At 41.9% G+C, this 19,735-nt stretch overlaps 1 protein-coding gene across 1 annotated transcript in view; it reads left to right on the plus strand.

Moving 5' to 3' along the window:
• Positions 1-19,735, plus strand: part of ZSWIM6 (zinc finger SWIM-type containing 6) — a 115,426-nt gene that overhangs the window by 39,741 nt on the left and 55,950 nt on the right. The window contains exon 2 of the mRNA XM_084833298.1: positions 13,608-13,964. Within this exon, the coding sequence (XP_084689424.1) occupies positions 13,608-13,964 (357 nt within the window). The remainder of the gene's footprint in view (positions 1-13,607; positions 13,965-19,735) is intronic.

The raw sequence follows: 19,735 nt of genomic DNA on the forward strand, positions 1-19,735 counted from the left end.
ATACATTTGAAGTCTAGGTAGAAATTGAACAGCTTCTTTCCTTTATAATAGCAGAAGCTTCTCTTGAAAGGCTGTGTTGATGTGTTGCCTGGAGGCAATATTGATTTCCCCCCCTCCTCAATAAAACACTTAAAGGATAGCAACATCTTCAAGAAGACAACCAAGTACCAAAGCTCCATGACAAAATACTCATACACAACCAAAGAAGTAAGCAAAAAGGGCTTGTATAGATTTCTTTGCTGATTTGGTGGGCACGTTGGAGGCAATGTTTGCCATTAATGGCTCAGCTGTAAGATGCATTCAGTCTGTTAACAAGAGCATCTGATTCTGCTAAGAATAAAACATTAAACTAAAAATCTCAGATGCCGCAAGAATGACATAATTTATGCTTTGTTTACTGTATTTTTGTGTAGTGAAGCACCCAAAGGGCAGTGTATGATATTACTTTGCCCCATTCATATGCTTTCAAAGGTATAAAGGATTAGTTAGTGCAGGGTTAGGCAACCTGGTGCCCTCTATATGTTTGGACTACAGTTCCCATAATCCTTGACCATGTTGGCTGGAGCTTATGAGAGTTGTAGAGCAAAATACCAGGAGGATACCGAATTGCCTACCCCTGGGTTAGCAAAATAACATGTGCAACTTTTTGTAGCACAGCTTAAACATGAGGTCGCCTAATAAAGCTGTTCTAAACCTTTTTTTAAACTATCTTGAACTGCAGAGGGCAGTTTTTTCACATGTTTGAATAAAATAAATCTTATGCAAATAAAGCTAGATGTTAAGGAGAAGGCTGAGGTAGAACCCTTCTTCTGAATATTACTTTACTGTGTACATAAATTTGGGGTGGGGTGGGCAAGCATTCAGTCAGGCAAACATCCACCTGCAATCTGACCTGGTAGTCCAGGAACAGTTTTACTATTTGATCGGCATGCCTTTTATTTCCTGGAAGGTGGTAGGGAGTGCTGGAATAAGCACAGGTGCTTGGTTGCCTAAGCACGTAACACTAACAATAAAATATCAGTTTTAATGTTAACACGACTTTCTAGCCTTCCTTGAGCCATTTGCATTGGGCTTTTTATGCATTAAAGACTTGCGCTTGTGGGTACTTCATTGGCTGCATAATTTACTTGCAATTTAGAGCATGAATGGAAAAGTGATGATGGATATGACCCTAAAGAGTGGACATCAGGTAGTACAAGCAAGCATAGGGTGCTTCAAAATAACAACATATTGCTTTGCTGTAACTTCTTCTGTATCCCAAATAACATATGGAGGTCATTGTATCATTGCAGAATTTATAGACCTACTGCTGTTGAAGGTAATTTACAAGTTGGTTTTAAAAAAACATGGAGAAACAATAAAGATTATACAATATGATGTTACTTTTTTATCATCTTCTATTATTACATCCTCCTCATCTTATAAAATGCCTAACGTTTTCCAAGCACCGTACATATATTTAAAGATAAGGCAGTCCATGCCCACAGGCTCAAAATATAATAGACACAGGACAAAAGGGAAAATAAGAAAGGGGAAGGGAAGAGGAAAGCAAACACGGGAGCAGCAGCTCCTCTAGCTGATGGATGGGACTAGGCTGGACTCCACCTTGCAGTGATGTTCTTGGGAGGCAGCGGGGAGTGCAGGCCTCCAGTGGCCCTTGGTATCCAGGCTGATGGACAAAGCCAGAGTATGCTGCCCTTCAGTTCTCCAATCTCAAAGCAACTGCCCATTGGACTTTTAAGTGTTCTGTCTGGCAGGGAGGGTTGAAGCAAGTTCCCTGCAGTTGCTCTTTCTCCGGCATGTGGATAGGGCCAGGCTGGTTTTCCACTTGCCATGATCTTTCTGGGAAGCAGGGAGTGCATCCTCCCTGTGGTTCTTGGGTCTTCTAGCTGATGGATGACAAAGTTGCTATATGCCTCCAAACCTATTTTCTCTACTCAGTGCAGGATTGTAGTAGTTGCTTGATCTTTGGTGAGGACTCCAAATACACAGTCAACTCTTTTGAGTAGTCTATTCCCAAACACTGAACAACCTATTCAGATAATTCTATTTATTCATGAAAGGCATTTGTTTGATTTCTACATGGATCTCAATCAGTACAGTAGTTATAGGCAAAGATTAACATTGGATGTCCCTTAACTAGTTTGGCGGCTCCTGTGAACCCAAGATTCAAGCTTACTTACTAAACTGAATCTTGCTAGAACTGCAGAAGAGTTCTTGGAAATCACTGTGGAAATCCCCAGTCACAATTGGTCTCCTTGCTAGCAGTGAAACAGTATACATTTTCCCCTGAAGTCTTACTATGCATGCCCTGCTAAGCTAGGTAAGGATTTCCTTTCATGATCTTATTTTGAACCAATGTGAGGATAACACACTGGGAATCTTTGCCTAGAAATAGAATAGAACATATGTGTTTAGTCTGAATTTAACCAGATAATGTTATATACCTTACTGCCCATTGTAATCTATTTACCCCTTCCATGATAAACAGATATGGAGACACAAATGGTGTATGCAGCAACACTATCATGATACTTGTCCCACAGTAAAATTTCATAATAAAAACTGAAAACTCTTCAGACCAGTTAAATAGCTTTATTTCTCTTGAACAGTGTTAACGTAACCAAATGAAGCCATTTATAAATTTTGGCTATAGCAGCTGCAGAAATGTATGCACAGTTACTGTTTTGGTAAACACTATCTGGTTACAGTGCTAATGTTTTACATTAAATGATCTGGGCATAGAACTGTCCAATTGGAATACATTGTGCTTTGTGGCTTTGAACACCTTAAATTTTATACACAGCACATGCATTTGAATTATCACTGCAGTGGGCTGCGATAACAAATATGCTGTTGTGCGGAATGCAAATAATGCTTATTAAGCTTGCAGTTGATTCTTTCTGATAGATGAACCAAATTGCTGTCAAGCTGTATTTACTTACACACAAATAGATGTGATTTTGGTCAAAATCAAGTTAATTACTCCAGGCCTAGGTAGGGGTGTGTGTGTAGATATAGACTAAGCAACTGTTAAAAGATTGTATTTTAAATCATTCTGGCTCAGTGAACAGACTTGCATATTGCCCTTTTAAAGGAGGCAGGCAGCCTTAGTGGTTGATTAGCATGAAGCACTGGTACAATTTGTGAACTGGTTATTCCAGTATGCTAGCTGCAAATCATAGCTGTCCTTTAATAACACTAGAACATTCCTTATCTGTAATGTCTTTACTAATTCTATAACCTCATTTTGGGAAATACAAAACATGGTGTAGCACATAGTGGCTGTGGCCAACCAGATATTACAAGCAAACATGCTGACGCATATAACATACCCATTGTGGTCCCACCTTCCCAGTCCCAAAAGCAGCATAGTGTGATGGTGTGATGAAGCCAAGAAGTGGTGGTTTATGTATGTGTGGTTAAACCTTTTGGGGCTCTAAACATATGTTTTGCAACAGATTAAGCACACCTTTCCCTGCCTAATCTCCACATCACTCCCCCAAGCTGCTTTGAACAGGTGAATTTGTTATACGCACAGTTACTTTTAATGGTTAAGAATGTAACAAGGGCCATGCTGGATCAGACCAAGGGTCCATCTTGTCTAGCATTCTGTTCATGTAGGGGCCAACCAGCTGCCCACAGGAAACCCACAAGCAGAACATGAGTGCAAGAGCACCCTCCTCTTGTGTTCCCCACCAACTGGTGTATATAGGCATACTGCCTCTGATACTGAAGGTACTGCATAGCCATCATGACTACTAGCCATTATCATCCATGAATTCGTCTAATCCTCTTTTAACAGTTTCTGTTAAATCTATATATCCAGTTTGGCCCTCTGTTGGGGCTATCTGCCTGGAAGTCTTCAGATGAAATCTTGCCTCAGCCTAGAACACACTAGCCAGCATTAGGCAAGCCACTGTTATTTGGCCTCTGTTTACAAGCTCCAGTCTATGGCTAGTATTGGTCTATCTTGCAGGGCTGTTGAAAGGATTAATGAAAGAATGTATATAAAGCACCCTGAACACTTGACCTGCTATATAAGTGCAAAGTACTATTAGCATTGATATACAGTAGTTGCCATATACCATCAATAGGTAGTTGAAAACTTCTAGTGCAACTCAGTGAATGAGGTCCAGAACTGGTGTGTGCCCGTCTGTGTACTTGGACTTTAGCTTTGCCTAAACAGAGTGGGCACTTCTCAAAATACGGGAAGCATTAAGTGATATTAAAGGCAGTTAAATTTCCTTTGAAGAAACATGAAGATTGTCCATAACCCCTTGCCTGCACCTGTGGATCATCTCTCAGTCCCTTCTTAAAATATCATATGCTATATTCCTGTCACAAGAAACAGTTTCCAGACATTAGTGATACTCCATGAAGTTGGATTGGAGGGAAAATGGGACACTGCTATCCATGTACACCGTTTCACGGAACATTTAACTTAGATGCTCAAATGATCCTCCCTGAGGGTTTCATCTTTTACCAGAGTAGGCAGTACTCTTTGACATGTAGAAGTGAACCTGGGAGGGCAATCCTCATACAATAAATTTATGTGGCAAAAAATAAAGCAGTGAATTGTTATCCCAGCACCACCAATCTCTTCAAGTAATTTTCTGTTACATGCAAGTTCCATCTTTAAAGTAAATGTGTCTGTGTGTTATCTTATTAAAATTTCCTTTTAAATCAAACTAGGGAAATGTCCTTAAACAGCTATTTTCTCACTACCATTGCTATGTTAATATCTGGTATGTGGCTTTTGTTCATTGGTCCTGCCTGTGACTACAATAGTGGATTCTAGCTTCTACTTTTGGAGGCCGCTATTGTCCCTTAATGGTACTGTGCAGCTAAATTTGCTGCAGTAGCACACTGCGAAAGTACAAATAATTGTCTTGGTTTGGGGTGCCCTGAGATGCTTGATACTTCCTGGCAATGAAGCAACCTATTGGAAAGGTTCCTGCATCACTTGTTAAGTTGAAGAGGACTAGTAGGTAATGCTGAGATACGTTTTGCAGAGTTTGCTTCTCGAGTAGATCTTTGTAATAGGCACCAGACCATTGCTCGTCTTAAACACCTTTTTAAAATTGCAGCAGTGTCCTTAATTTATATGAAATGAAAATGGTCACTCTAGAAATGTAGTTTAGTAAGCTCTGAAATAGCTTTGTGCATAATACGAACACTGGAATGCTACTGATGGTGTGTTTCTTTTTCTTGATGCATTAACTTTTCTTGCACAAGAACAATTTAGCAGATTTACTAATAATTCCTGGGAGTCAATCCTTCCTATTCAGTTTCCTACCAACATAATGCAGTGCTTTGCATTATGCAAGAATGCAAAGGACGAGTTCTCCAGTTTTTAGTCATAGAGTACCTGTAACTGTAGAATGATTGGTATTTTCATTCATTTGGTGGTTATAGAAATTTATTTTGCCTTATAGCTGGGTGATTGGTTTGTATATAATGTTATGCTTTTGTATTAGGTTTTTTGGTCTTTGATTAATATTTCTGTGTTCAGTTTGTCATGTATTTGTAATGTGTAATGGCTGACTTTTGTTTATACTCTAGATGAGTTTTTGTTAATGTTCAAGATTGTTGTTGTTCAGTTGTTAAGTCGTGTCTGACTCTTCGTGACCCCATGGACCATAGCACTCCAGTTCTTCCTGTCCTCCGCTCTCTCCCGGAGTGTGCTCAAGTTCATATTCATTGCATCGGTGATGCTGTCTAGCCATCTCATCCTCTGCCGTCCCCGTCTCCTTTTGCCTTCGATCTTTCCCAGCATCAGGGTCTTTTCCAGTGAGTTTTCTCTTCGCATTAGGTGAGTTTCAGCTTCAGTATCTGTCCTTCCAATGAGCAGTCAGGGTTGATTTCCTTTAGGATGGACTGATTTGACCTCCTTGCAGTCCAGGGGACTCGTAAGAGTCTTCTCCAGCACCACAGTTCGAAAGCATCAATTCTTCGGCGCTCAGCCTTCCTTATAGTCCAGCTCTCACAGCCATCTGTTGCTACTGGGAAAAACATAGCTTTGATTATACGAACCTTTGCTGGCAAGGTGATGTCTCTGCTTCTTACTATGCTGTCTAGGTTTGCCATAGCTTTCCTCCCAAGGAGCAAGCGTCTTTTAATTTCATGGCTACAGTTACCGTCTGCGGTGATCTTGGAGCTCAAGAAAGTAAAATCTGTCACTGCTAATGTTCAAGACAGTAACAATAAAATGTACTAGCACTTCCTGGCCAGAAATGTTTCACTTGGTTAGCTTATCTAAAGTATGTTGACTGCCATCCTAAAGTGCACATGTTACTCAGTTTAGGGGTGGGGGCCTTTATTACAAAGAGCACCAGGAAATGGAGGCCTCAAAGGGAATAATTTTGAGCAGTGTTACTTAGGAGTTCATAATATCTGAACAAACAAGCAATGAACAGCATATAATCTGCGGCAGCTTTAAATATACATATTAGTAAGGTAGCAGATGCTTTCGTTCTGAAATTGACATGTAAAGTAGCAGTCTTCCTCAGCAGGGTGCATCTTTATGTGTGACTCCTTCACATGTAATGAATAGCTAATTTATGCTGTATAGTCCACAAGAGACTGAAGGGAGACGAGGAGTGGGGGAGCATTCTGGTAACCACAGCCAGGAGGATGTGCTGAGATGCGCTTTTAATGGAAGCACGTTTGAGAACTCTTTTTTGGTGGGGGGGTTGATTTATAAAGAGGATTGCTCATCTGTTACATTGCATTAACTTCAAATTATTACTATGAACGGACAGGCAGGCATTTGTTCACGTTGCAATAAGAGAAACTGGCAGGCATTGGTAGTTACGAATAGTCTGTTTTGCAAGGAGGGAATCTGCAGTGGAATTTGTACTGGAAAATGGACCAGCGTTTGTTTTCCCATTCAGTGACTATTACACTCCCATCACTGTCAAATGAAAGCCCATCTGTTGAGGAAGCCCCTAATTTTTGGAAGATGTATATGACGTAGATTTTAAAAACTTGAATTTTCTTTCTTCCTTATGTATATTAATAGGTTGGGGAAACAGGCTGACTTAATATCTGATCCATCTATCATGGTTAAATGGAAATGGCACAAAATTTGTAGTTACAAATAAGCATTTCAACAAAAACGGTTTTCCATTTCCTAGAGAGTAAGGTAGTTTTATATGGCATCTGTTGTAAGTTTATAACCAAATGGTAAGTCTGGAAGAAGAAAACAAAGGAAATGTTTGAGGCTGTTAATGTCTTCCACAGTTCTTATCAGTAAAGACAGGCTTCTCCTTCTACATAAACAGGAAAAGCGAGATACGGGATTGTAGTAGTAAACTAAACATACAACTTGGTTTAGACTGTGGTAGGGTCCCCAACCTTTTTGGGTCCATCCTTTTTGCGCCCCTACTCTTTATCTTCTGTTCTCTTTCTCACACACATGTGTGTGCACACAGAAACACACACACACCAGAGAGAGAGAGAGTGCATGCACAGAAAAAGAAGGATGCACATACCTACACAGAGGGGAAGGAGGGGGGGGGAAGAGAAAAAAAAGCAGCATTCCCTCCCTTCCCATGCAAGCCAAAGGAGACATTTCTCAGTTTACTTGCATAGAGAAAAAGCTGCATTGCTAGTAAATGGCTGCAAGAGAAGCCCACCCACCACCAAGGACCCTTGGGGTAAAGGATCCTTATTTTATTTTATTGTATTTATTTACAATATTTATATACCACTCCATATTGAAGATTTTGGAGCAGTGAACACCACCTTGCTTCTCTCCCAGCCAGTTTTTAGCAGAGCAGCTTTTATGACCTCTCCCCCCATGCATTTCTATAGCTCCAAGACTGCAGGTGGGGGATCAGCTGACTAAATGCTCCTCCATACAAAATTCCCTGCACACAGAATACTACCAAGTCAGAGCAAGTCCTTCAGTAGTCAAGTATTTCCCTTCCTTCTGTTTAGCCCTTGATTAGAGAAAGATTAAGATACTGTAGGAAGAGTGATGCTATTTGGGAACAGAAATTAATTACTTTGCATAGCGACATAAATCTTCAGAATTTTCAGCATAGCTAATCTAAAAACACTGAAAAGGAAGCAATGTTTGGTTTCCTGAATTCATCAGAAGCAAATGGAATAAATTTTAAAAGTGAATCAAGTGGTAAAGGGAATAGGTCTAATTGAGTGCCTTTTAGGGTTGTCCATCACACAATTGCGGTGTGGTGGGCTCAACATTTCTCCCTACTCTGCTTTATCTTTCTCCCTGTAACCCAATGATTGTGTGTGTGTGTGTGTGTGTGTGTGTGTGTAAATCATTCAGGTGAAATTGTTCACCTTCAGTGTCCTGCTGGGACAGAGCAAAGCTTCAGCAGGGCATGGAATAAGGAAATAATTGTTGCCAGATTGGGTAACAAATGGGTATGGGGGATTTAGATTTCAAAGTTTTTATTATATTTTTAACCTTTTAAAATGAAATTTGAATTCAATTCAAACATGTTCAAGCCTACACATGCACAGTCTGTCAAACACATTGCATTAAAGCCAATTTTTCTATGTAAAAGAATACATTAACATAAAAATCTGAGATCAAGGTCATGTATATTATTGTACAAAATGTTAAGATTTAGACAGTCAGCCTAAAAGTGTTGAGCTTTGCTTTCCATCTCAATTCTACCCAAACACCATTGCTCCTATTTCTAGAAATTTCTGGGGACTAGGATACAATCCTATGTCCTTTGAAAGAGCACTCCGAATATCCTGTGCTCTGTGGGCAGATGTGCAGCAGAGCAGAAGGAGCAACGGTGGTGATTTGCACCTCTCTGTACTACTCGTTCTTGTTTTTATCATCTAGATGGGCTTCTGAAAGGCCACAAGACACTGTGGATCCCGGCCTTGCCTCTCCCTCCCCATCCATTGGAATGCCCACCTTTTTACCTCCACAAAGTCACTTTTATGTCCTTAGGAAGCAGCTGCTGCATTTCTTTCTGTGAGGGGGAGGGAGAGGGATCAGAACCCAGAGTCCCCCTCCTGAAGTTGTAGGGGTGTCTACAGTCCCTGGAGGGGAAATCTGAAAAATCCTATGGTTCCTGGTGTGTTCTCCAAGGGACTGTAGAATTGCTCTGCCTGTCTTCAAGTAAGTGCTCTTGCAGTGAAGTTTTAAACTGGATGCTGTTTGTGAAGGTGCAGGACTTATTTACTTGGTTGAAGGAACCTGACAAAAAACTTGAGCTTTGCCTCTTGAGAACAAATATATGCACCTTTGCAAGAACTGATGTGTGTAGTGCTGTGACAAGATTATTGGCAAACCTTCTGCTGCGGTTTTAGTGTTGAATGTCCTTTTGCTTCATAGTAAAGGAGTGCCCAATAGTCTTAACTAGCTTGCATATTTGGGTTGAAGAAAAGGGTCTTGATGTCTATGGGCCCGGACAGGAGTAGCTGTTTTTTTGGATTTCATTCTTCAAATACAGTTTCAGAATTGAAGAGACAGGAGCCAAATTCTTGGTGCATGTACTAGTTTTATTAAGACTTTTTCAGCCAGTGGCTACGCTTGTGGGATGTTCTAGTAGCATACAGAAGCTACTATGTGAAATCTTATCAGGTGGAAGCAGAGAGTAACAGATGGGTACAGGATACTAGCAAAACATGGGAATGCTGGCAAAAACATTCATTGCTTGGCTTTGTATCCTGAACTCGGTTAAAGATGCATCTGGCAGTAACAGGAACAGAAAATCCTATCTCAGACCAACCTCATTTTAACCTCAGACATTTTCACTTGCTTCCTTTGTGACTGGCTGTCTAGCCATTATCATGCGTGCTCCTAGTTTGTGGTGTGTCAGTGCTTGTGTCCCCTCAGAGCCATGTTCAGGATTGCCTGACCACAGTGTTAGACACTCGACTCAGTATGTCTGTATTTCTAGACAGTTGGAATCTTGAGGTCAGAGCCAGTGTGGTGTGACCATCCCTACTTCTCATCCTGGAACTGTTCATTGCTGTTGCTTTTTGTGCCATTCTATTGTTGCCTTGACTGGAAACCTGTGTACTTAATACCTGAGATTGCAGTAAATAATAAATTCTGCTGAAGTAAGTAAGAGTAATAGCCAGCAATAAAAATCCATTTGAAATCCCCTCTATAAGGTGCAGCAAGTTGACTGTTGTTGTTTCTGTATTTGTTTTTTCTCATGTCTGCATTTCTTCCTGCTTGTGGTCATTCCAGTATTGGAGTACCCTGTACTTGGTAGTTTGCTACAAGCCATACTCCAGAGAGCTCCTTGGTGTTCTAAGTGCTTGTATGATCCCCTTATGTTTTGATTCAGTGAAGTACAGAATAATGCAGTATCTTCATGGTTAGAGGATCTGCAGTATCTGTTTCCTGCTGGAGCACATCAGAATCCCAAACGTCCTTGTAATACACAGGCTTAGATCCTGGGATCCCACGAGTGGAAGCTTGCATACAGGATGCTCCCACTGGTAGAAGAAGGCAGTCTTCACTGATTCCCTCTGCCTCCCCTCAACACCTGCTCCAGAGGATTAGAGGGTTCTCTGGAATAGCTTGGGAGATGGCCTGGGTGCTGCAGGGGGAATTGGGTAAAATTGCCTCCTCTCCCCTTTACCTCCACCAGCGGGAGCCTCCGCTGGATCAAAGACTCTTCCATGAGTAGAAGGAGCTCTTCCTTTTATGGAAGGAAAAGTCAAGGTCTAAGCTGCTGAATTCATATCAAAGCAGTATTAGGGGCTTAAATGAGTAGATTTCAATAGAAAATGGCTGATTGCCCAAATGTTATGCATTGCCTAGTAAGGCTTACGTTTCTCTATGAAGGCCATCTCGGTTCACTGAATTATAGTCAGAAGGTAATTGTTAAAGGTTATTTGGGAAACGGATCAAGCTCTTAGCAGGTAGAAAACAAGTTTCACTCCAAAATGAGTCCATGAATCAACTTGAAGTGCTTTATTTGTCTTCACTGTTTCCTTTCCATGTTTGCGTTGCCATGCACAATATTAACATATGTTTGCTAACAAGACGCACCCAAAATGTCTTTCTTGCATCAATCTTGTGTTGTACAGTGCTTTGGACGTGCAACATTGATACCGCTTTATCTAATCTTTAGTACAGGAGTCTTGTTGGTACTGTGATTGGTTTTATCTGAAACACCCTTTAAAACATAGCTACGACCATAGACAAACCTGCAATCTACTCCGTGGTTAGAGAACACTTTAAAAGTGGACTAAATGTGCAGCAAAAGCATCATTTACAGGCATTCCTGGATTGCGCCATTGCAGATTGCAGATAGAGTACTGGTTCCCAACCTTTTGGGCCCACGGGGCAGTCATCCCCTTCTCTCTCTCCCCCTCCCCCGCTTCGCACACACATACGCGCTCTCTCTCTCTCTCTCTCTCTGCTTTTGACAGCATCTCAGTACAACGTTTTTAGAATTAAAATGGATCCTCTTGAATTTGCAGGATCTTTACATAGGGCACCCCAAAACCAGTATCAAATTGAAGCTTACATTAGTGTCTATATTCTGTACACTAAAAAGAACATATCCAGTGCTTGCCAAAACTGCCACTGCACACAAACATGGATCCAAGGCGTGGAGTCTTATGGACCTTCATGGTCTTAAAGGGATCCCATAACAACCATAAAATCATAGGTCACTTTTGTGTTCACAGATGTATTCTGTGATCTGGTGGTGGTTCTGTTGGCATCCCATGTAAAAATACTGAAGATCCATGCATCTCACTGGGGATGGCAGAGTTAGAGGATCACATATTTGAGTGCTTTTCCCACAACCGCCCCCCACACACACACAAAGAAAGGTATGCCACATCACAAAAGGCTATGTTAAAAATCCCCCCTTCCCACATGTTAATTTTCTGTGTGCAGAGAATTCCTCTTCTACATGGAAGAGCAGTCAAACATGTGACATGCCTCACTGCCTCATATGGTACGAAGCGGTAACAGTCCCACAAGAGGTGCTGATGGTGTAGTGTGTCTTTTTATATGAAAAGACAGTGGCAGGATTATGACAGGCATGTGTATCTGAAGATCCATGAAAAGTGAATGCAGGCCTATGAGGAGTAAAACTTTTATACGGTAAAAAGATGCTCTGTTTGCTGTAATCTGGCCATTTTGGCTGCATATACATTGCATAAGGGAACAATGGGTATATGCAACATGGCCATTTCACTGTTTAAAGATTGTGTTTCATATTTCTAGGTCTGCATGCATTGTATAGGTTAGGGGTCCCCAGTGCGGTGCCCGCAGGGACCTCCAGTGGTGCCCACAAAGCTCTCCACTCCCTGCCTCCTTCAAAAAGGTATTTGTAATTTTAAAAACTTAGAAAATGTCAGGCCGCCAGGTTCTCCTTCCTGTTCTTGAACCTGCCACTGATCAGCTGTTTGGCAGGCAGGAAGAGAAGGAAAGAGTTGCTTCTTGGCCCTGCCCAATCTTGTTCTACCCAAACAGGCCTTACCCCTTTGCACTCTCTCTCCCCCCACTCCCAGCTTCTGGCCTCATTGTTTCTCTCCCCCTACTCTTTGTCTCACTGTTTCTCCCCCTTCCTAGTCTCTAGCCCTGCTCTTTCTCTCCCTCACCCTTTATCGCACTATGGTGGTGAACAGAGTAGCTGAGCCTGGGGTTGAAGTAGGAAAAACGTTTTCTTTCCTTTTGGATCTGGGGGACATTTTCCTTTCCTGTGGGGGTGGGAAAGGTGTGTGTATGTGGATCGGATGAGCAGAGCAACCCTGTGCAGGCCTACTCAGAAGTAATCCCCACTGAATTCTGTGTAAGCATGCTTAGGATTGCAGTTGTATTTTGTTGTGCTTCTGTGGGGCCAAATGTGTAGATTGACTTTGGAGTTCAAACTCTTCCTCTGCTTGTACTCAGTTTCTTGGGTAAATTACATGTCTTCTGACCATCCAGGCCCCCATGGCAGCCATTATATGACTGGCCATATCTTCCATGGCAGCCATTTTGTGGTGATGCCCACAGCAATTTCTCAAATTCCCAAATGTGTCCACGGGTCCAAGAAGGCTGGGGACCCCTGGTATCGGTATACTCATCAGGGATCTAGCTTCCTTGATGACTCTGGCTTCCTATTGAGTGTAGTCTGTGGCAAACTGTGTACCAATATAGATGAACAGCACAGAAATAAGGCCTACCTTACTTGAATAACCCCTGCAGAAGTAATGAATATTGTTTGAACTTTGTTCATGTGACACAGCCTTGGACACTCTCTTTTTATTTATTTATTGAAAGTGCTGAAGTTTTGCCAGATTCCACTGATGGAAGGTTCTAACTAGTGTTTGCAGGCTGTGGTGCTGGAAAATGTACTGCTGTGGGAGTTGTAAAGTAATGGAGGTAGCGTACTGGTGTGTTCAGTCTATTTCCTGTTTTTTTCTGTAGCCGTCACCTACCACAATTACTACTTTGTATGTGTGAATCTATTTATATACACAATGTTCTTTGGGGTGATTTTTTGTGGCTGCTGCTGAAGACCAACAGTTGCCATCTAAGATGATCTCTGTGTAAAACTGCATTCTATTTGTTGAACTGAACTACTTTGCTCACTTAAAATGGCAATCATAAACACTTCACTGAATTGTCCTTTTCTAAAATTCTTAATATACAGGTTTCCACCTGAGCGGCACAGTGACCGAGCCTGCAATGCAATCGGAGCCAGAAACTGTTTGCAATGTAGCTATCAGCTTTGATCGTTGCAAGATTACCTCAGTGACCTGTAGCTGTGGAAACAAAGACATATTTTACTGTGCTCACGTTGTGGCACTTTCTTTATACCGGATCCGCAAGCCAGACCAGGTCAAACTGCATCTTCCCATTTCAGAGACGCTCTTTCAAATGAACAGAGACCAACTACAAAAGTTTGTACAGTATTTGATCACAGTGCACCATACAGAAGTTTTGCCAACTGCTCAGAAACTAGCAGATGAGATCCTTTCTCAAAATTCGGAGATCAATCAAGTTCATGGTGAGTTAGTTTCCTTTCTGACACTCTAGATTTCTTTTTTCTTTCAGTAATGTACTTGAGCTCAGGCTTACTGATATTGTTTCTGTGAAGGTATGCTGGACTTACATGTTTTTGCCACAAATATAGTTTTGCCGCAATTACATACACCTTGCACCGTTGTCACTTAACTAGGCAATGCAGAATGAAAGCAGATAGTGAGGAAGGCTGCTCATTATTTTAGGAAGGACCATAATAAGTTCATGGATGGATGGATGGATGGATGGATGGATGTTGGATTACATGAAGTAAAGGCAGAGCTGGAATTGTCAGAAGACAAAGGGTGGATTCAGTTGCTCTTCAGATGCTTAGAGTGGGGAGGCAGTTCTCTGAATCCTCCAATGATGTGGCTAATACAATCACTGTGACATGTTTCCATGGGGAACAGTGCCTGGCTCAACCACTTTGTCAGAGGTTGTAAATGATCACTATCTCACATGGGTATAGGCATCCAGTAGTACATTTTTAAGTAGCTTTTTTGTAAAAACTAACAAGGAAGGAAGATATCTACAGGTTAAAGTAGTAGAGGAAGGATATAAAGTGAAATTCTAACTTTAAAAAAATGCCACCCATCATGTCATATGTCTTTATAGTGACCAGCGTAAAACAGAAAACAGGCAAAACTTTTTTAGAAAAAATGAAAATTTTCACAATTTAAATCAGTGAAACCTGTTCATGCTTGGGTAAATAAGCATGACTGGTGCCTAAATGGCAGCAGTGTTGGTGCCAGGCCAACCTCTTTTGGTAGGGTATTCTATAACCAGTGCCACTGCCAAGAAAGTCCTCTTCCTTGTAGATGATCTTCATATCTCTAATAGAAGAGTTACATGGAGAAGGGTGTCAGTGCAAGATCTTAAAAGAACAGGCTGGTTGATATGAGAGTAGGTGCTTCTTTAGGTATTTAGGGCTTGAAAGGTAGGTATTTAGCACCTTGAATTAGTCCTGGAAACAAACAGGTAGCCAATGAAGTTCTTTTAAAATTGGCTTGATATGGATGAACTGGGCTACACCAGTCAAAATTCTGGCAGCTATATTCTATATTAATTGAAACTTCCAAACATTCTTCAAGGGCACCTCCATGCATAATACATTGCGGTAATCTAGCCAAGAGGTTACCAGAACATGGTCATTCATGACTAGACTCTCTCTGTCCAGAAGTGGATGAGCCAGCCATAGCTGGTAAGGCACTCCATGCCATAGGGGCCACTTGGACCTCTAGTAACGGTGCTGGAGACCTATTCTTAAGAGGACTCAAATGACAGCCTATGTGAGTTATGTAACTGTGAAGGAAGGAAAAGCGTTGAGTAGGGAAAGGAGAGACTTAACATTTAGCAAATGACCATAATGTATAGAATAGATGAGTGAAAGAAGAAAACAAAATATGGGCCTGATTGGGCTGTTGACCCTCCTCACATTGCCCCAGAACTGTTAGAGCAGGGATGGGGAACCTCCAGTCCGCAGAGGTTCCCCATCCAACCCATGGAGTTGTCAAGGACTTCAAGCCCTGCCCCCTTGAGGAATTCCCTCTGTTACCTCCACATGATGAGTGCTGTGCAAAGCCAGCAAGTCAGCCAGTGTTTGGAGGAGCCACTTTTCTCCATGCCTCTCCCTGCATGGAGAAAAGCAAAATGGGGGTTGGGGGTAGGACCAGATGACGTCAGATTAGGCTTTTGAGGTGGAGCCCCTCCCCCTGACATCATCCAGCCACTGGACATTCCAGGGGGCTATTTATTTATTTGTTTGTTTGTTACATTTATATCCCGCCTTTTTTCCTCCAAGGAACTCAAGGTGGCGACCCAGGACCCTAAGATGTTCCACACCCCTGTGTTAGAAGATGGCTTTTCAATCTTAATTGGATAGGAGCAGTAGGTCAGAGTTCTGAGAGTATGTGTGATTAATCAGCTTACAGGACAGTCTTAGGTTACCTGAAGTGACCTGAAATGACTCACTTGGCTGTCTTTTGAAGACTGCTAAAGCACTGTCTGAAAGCTTAACATGTAGCACTATTTGAAGGAATACCAGCGTTCTTATCATGAAGGAGAGTTGTTCGCTCCAGACTCATCTGGAGCATTGACACCAGGCAAACCCCTTTTGGGAGTGCTTTTCATTAGCAGGGAGCCTTCTCCCTTGTAAATGATCTTCATGCATCTGATGGAAGAATGGTCTGTGGTTGAAGGGTACTTGAATGGTTGCAGCACTGATGTGGGAGGCGTTTTGGCATGTCAGGGCATTTTGGAGGATAAGCAGTAATATGCAGGAGTGGACTTAGATGGTTGAGAATTTGGGTTTGTGAGAGAGGGAGTGGCCGGTTCTTCAGCCCAGGAAGGAGTAAGGTAGTTATTTGGTGCAGTAGTATGGCTGCCAAAGAGATTTGAAGAGGCAAGATGCTGAAGGCAGGTATAATGGGATAGGATGGTGAGCCATATTTTTATAAGCTAACTATTGATCCTATCTACTGGTACAGCCATCAAAACAAGCAATTTGGTGAAGAAAATCTTTCTTTTCGCCCAGGCATATGCTAGGTGGCAAAGTTGGCCTTCCAACCCATTTGAATTTGACACTTCTGAATTAAGGAGGGGTTTGGACTCAGTAATTCACTGTGTATCTCCCTGTTTAATTATTCTGTGTATATGAACATGTCCTGCATGGTGACATTATCTGTAGACAATATGGTGGTATTGAATAGTGTACTGGTTGGTACATATTAACAACTCACTTCATGGAGCAGCTCCCTTACTGAGGCAGTTTCAGGTGGTCTGCACATCACCTATTGGAGGTTTAGAAGGGAGGTTATGAAGACTTTATGGAAGAAGCAGTGACTCTTAGATCTGTTCTAGAGTTATGGGTCTAGAGATGTTGAAGCTGTTCCATCTCTATACGTACTTTGCACATAGTTTTTATAACAGAACTTGGCAAAAGCTGCTCAGTGCTGAAATGAAAAATAGTTTCAGCTTTGGTAAACTGTAGTGTGATACCTCAGTGATCTTCTGGGGATTGCATAATGTTTGAGATGTGGCAGTAGCTTATATTAGTGGACCTTCTACCTAGAAGGGTGTAGAGAACTAATTCAACTTCAGCTGTTTGAATTAGTTCAATGTCACATGTTGCTGATAAGGCAGCTAGACTGACAGGCTGACTAGGGCTATTTCAATTCTGTGCTCGAACTCCTTTGCAGAAGAAGATTAAAATAATAGAGCCTTACCAGAAAACCTGGATTTGAAGCACAGCTTGACCATATTCAAAATGGGTAAATCAAGGCAAACGATTTTCTCATATTGTAACATTTATAAAGCGAAAATGGCACTGACCAAATTGGATCTAGGAAAGCAACAATGTCACGTATGCTTTTCATTAGCAGTTCTCACAGTCCTGTCGGGATGCGCTCAATGGTCTTAACTGATCTATGTCACGTAAAACAATGTTTGTATGAGATGGATTTTAAATAAAATCCCACAGTGAATTTACGTTAGTGAATTTGGGTTTTCCAGGTTTGTTCCCGTGCATCTGATAGAAACGTGAAGTTCTAATTAACTTCATATTAAATGGAGACCTTTTAAATAAATAAATAAATAAATAAATAAAGCTGCCAGTCACAAATTGTGATTCAAATAAAACTTCAGTTGCCCTTCCTGGAGAGTATATAGAACACTGACTAGAAAATAACATACACATCTTCCCCCACCCACCCCGCTCTGAAAAGGTGTGTATGATATTTTCTGCTCTGGTGATCCCCTTCTTCCCCTGCCCTGCTGCTTTGTCCCAGTAATTAATGGCAAGATACAATTCCATAGGAAACAAACTTGCTCTGACATCATGCCCATAAATAAGAGTTTAGCAATTGGTGGCTAATACGGACATTAATTATGCCAAGGCATGTCCTTCGGAATGTCCACTGTATCTTTGCCACTGCCATCAACACACTGCTGGTGTAACATGCTACCTAAGTGTGAGAGTCAAATCTCACCATGGCCACAGGCAAACCACTGTTCTCTCAGCCTCATTTCTCCCCTCCTAATCTGCAATATAAGGGATATGAGAGAGAGAAATATTTTTGATGAGTAGCTAGTTCATAGAAACAAAGAGCTGGATGGGTCTTGTAGGCAGGCCATCTAGTCCAACCCCCTGCTCAGTAAAGGAAATCTGCACTTAAAAAGTGCAGAAAAGGGCAACTAGGGATCAAGGGGCTAGACCATCTCCCTATGAGAGAAGGTTACAACAGCTGGGATTGTTTAGCTTGGAAAAAAGAAGGGTAAGGGGAGACATGATAGAGCTGGACAAAATTATGCATGGTGTGGAGAATGTGGATAGGGAGACATTTTTCTCCCTCTACCAAAATACTAGAACCTGCGGTCATCCTATGAAGCTGATTGGTGGGAGAGTCAGGACAGATAAAAGGAAGTGCTTCTTCACACAGTGCATCGTTAAAACTATAGAATTCACTACCACAGGAAGTAGTGATGGCCACCAATTTGGATGGCTTTAAAAGGGGGTTAGACAAATTCCTGGAGGAAAAGGCTATCAATGGCTGCTCATCCTGATGGCTATGTGCTATCTCCAGTACCAGAAGCAGTGAGCCTATGTACACCAATTGCTGGGGAACATGGATGGGAGGGTGCTGTTGCGCTCATGCCATGCTTGTGGGTTCCTGGTCAACATCTGGTTGGCCACTGTGTGAACAGAATGCTGGACTAGGTGGACCCTTGGTCTGATCCAGCATAGCTCTTCTTATGTTCTTATGAAATCCAGAACTGAACATCCCCAATAGATGGCTGTTCAGCCTCTGCTTGAAGGTCCCCAGAAAAGGAGAGACTACCCACCCCTCTAGGTAATAGGTTCCATTGTCCAACAGCTCTTACCATAAGGTAGTTTTTCCGAATGTACAACCAGAAACTCCCTTCATGTCATTTGAAGCCCATTAGATTTAGTCATGCCCCCTGGGGCAGCAGAATCGTAGCAGTGAATATAGAGTTTCAAACAGAAACCTGGATTCAGGCTGAGAGGAAGTGTTTTGCCTAACATACCTCACAGGTAAGGTGAAAATGTTGCAGTATCCTTTGAAACAGTCTTAAAAAAATGACTAGCTGCCAACAGGACAAAATAATAAGCACAGACGTTTCCTAATTTTTTGTTCGATGAGTCCGATGGATGTGTTTGAGTGTATACTGATTTGACAAGAGACAATACCCCAGTGTCATGGGAAAGCATCTGGAGCTAATGTAGCATGACACTGAAGACTGAATTGTGTAAGAAGTCTCACAGTTCAAATCTCACCCTCTACCATGAATTCACTAGATGGCTTTAGGCAAGTCACCATGGAAAGCTCAAAGCCTCATAACACATTGCCCAGCTTTTTAAAATAACACACACATGAGATCTTAAAGGCATAACTAGTGTCAAAGCTAAAAGGCCATCAGGCGTGTGGGGGATAACCTGTGTTTTCCATAGCATATCACATGTCTCACTGTCTCCAGGGCAGAAGTCACTGTTGTGTTCTTGGTGCTGTGAGCTCCTAGCTGTTAGAGAACATTTGTTTGTTTCCTTGAGTCTCACATGGCTGGCTTGGAGAAGCTGAAAGGTATGTAGATGAAACCTTGAGGAATGCTAACAGCTTCTCAGCTGTCATGGGAGCTCCCTGGAAGCATCTGGGCTGGCCACAATTGGGAACAGAAGACTGGGCTAGCTGGATCACTGGTGTAATCTAGCAAAGCTACTAAGTCACAATCTCACAGCTTCAG

The sequence above is a fragment of the Heloderma suspectum genome, chromosome 2, assembly GCF_057233095.1.
Source record: "Heloderma suspectum isolate Gila_16-S chromosome 2, 16-S_ref, whole genome shotgun sequence".
NCBI classification, from domain to species: domain Eukaryota; kingdom Metazoa; phylum Chordata; class Lepidosauria; order Squamata; family Helodermatidae; genus Heloderma; species Heloderma suspectum.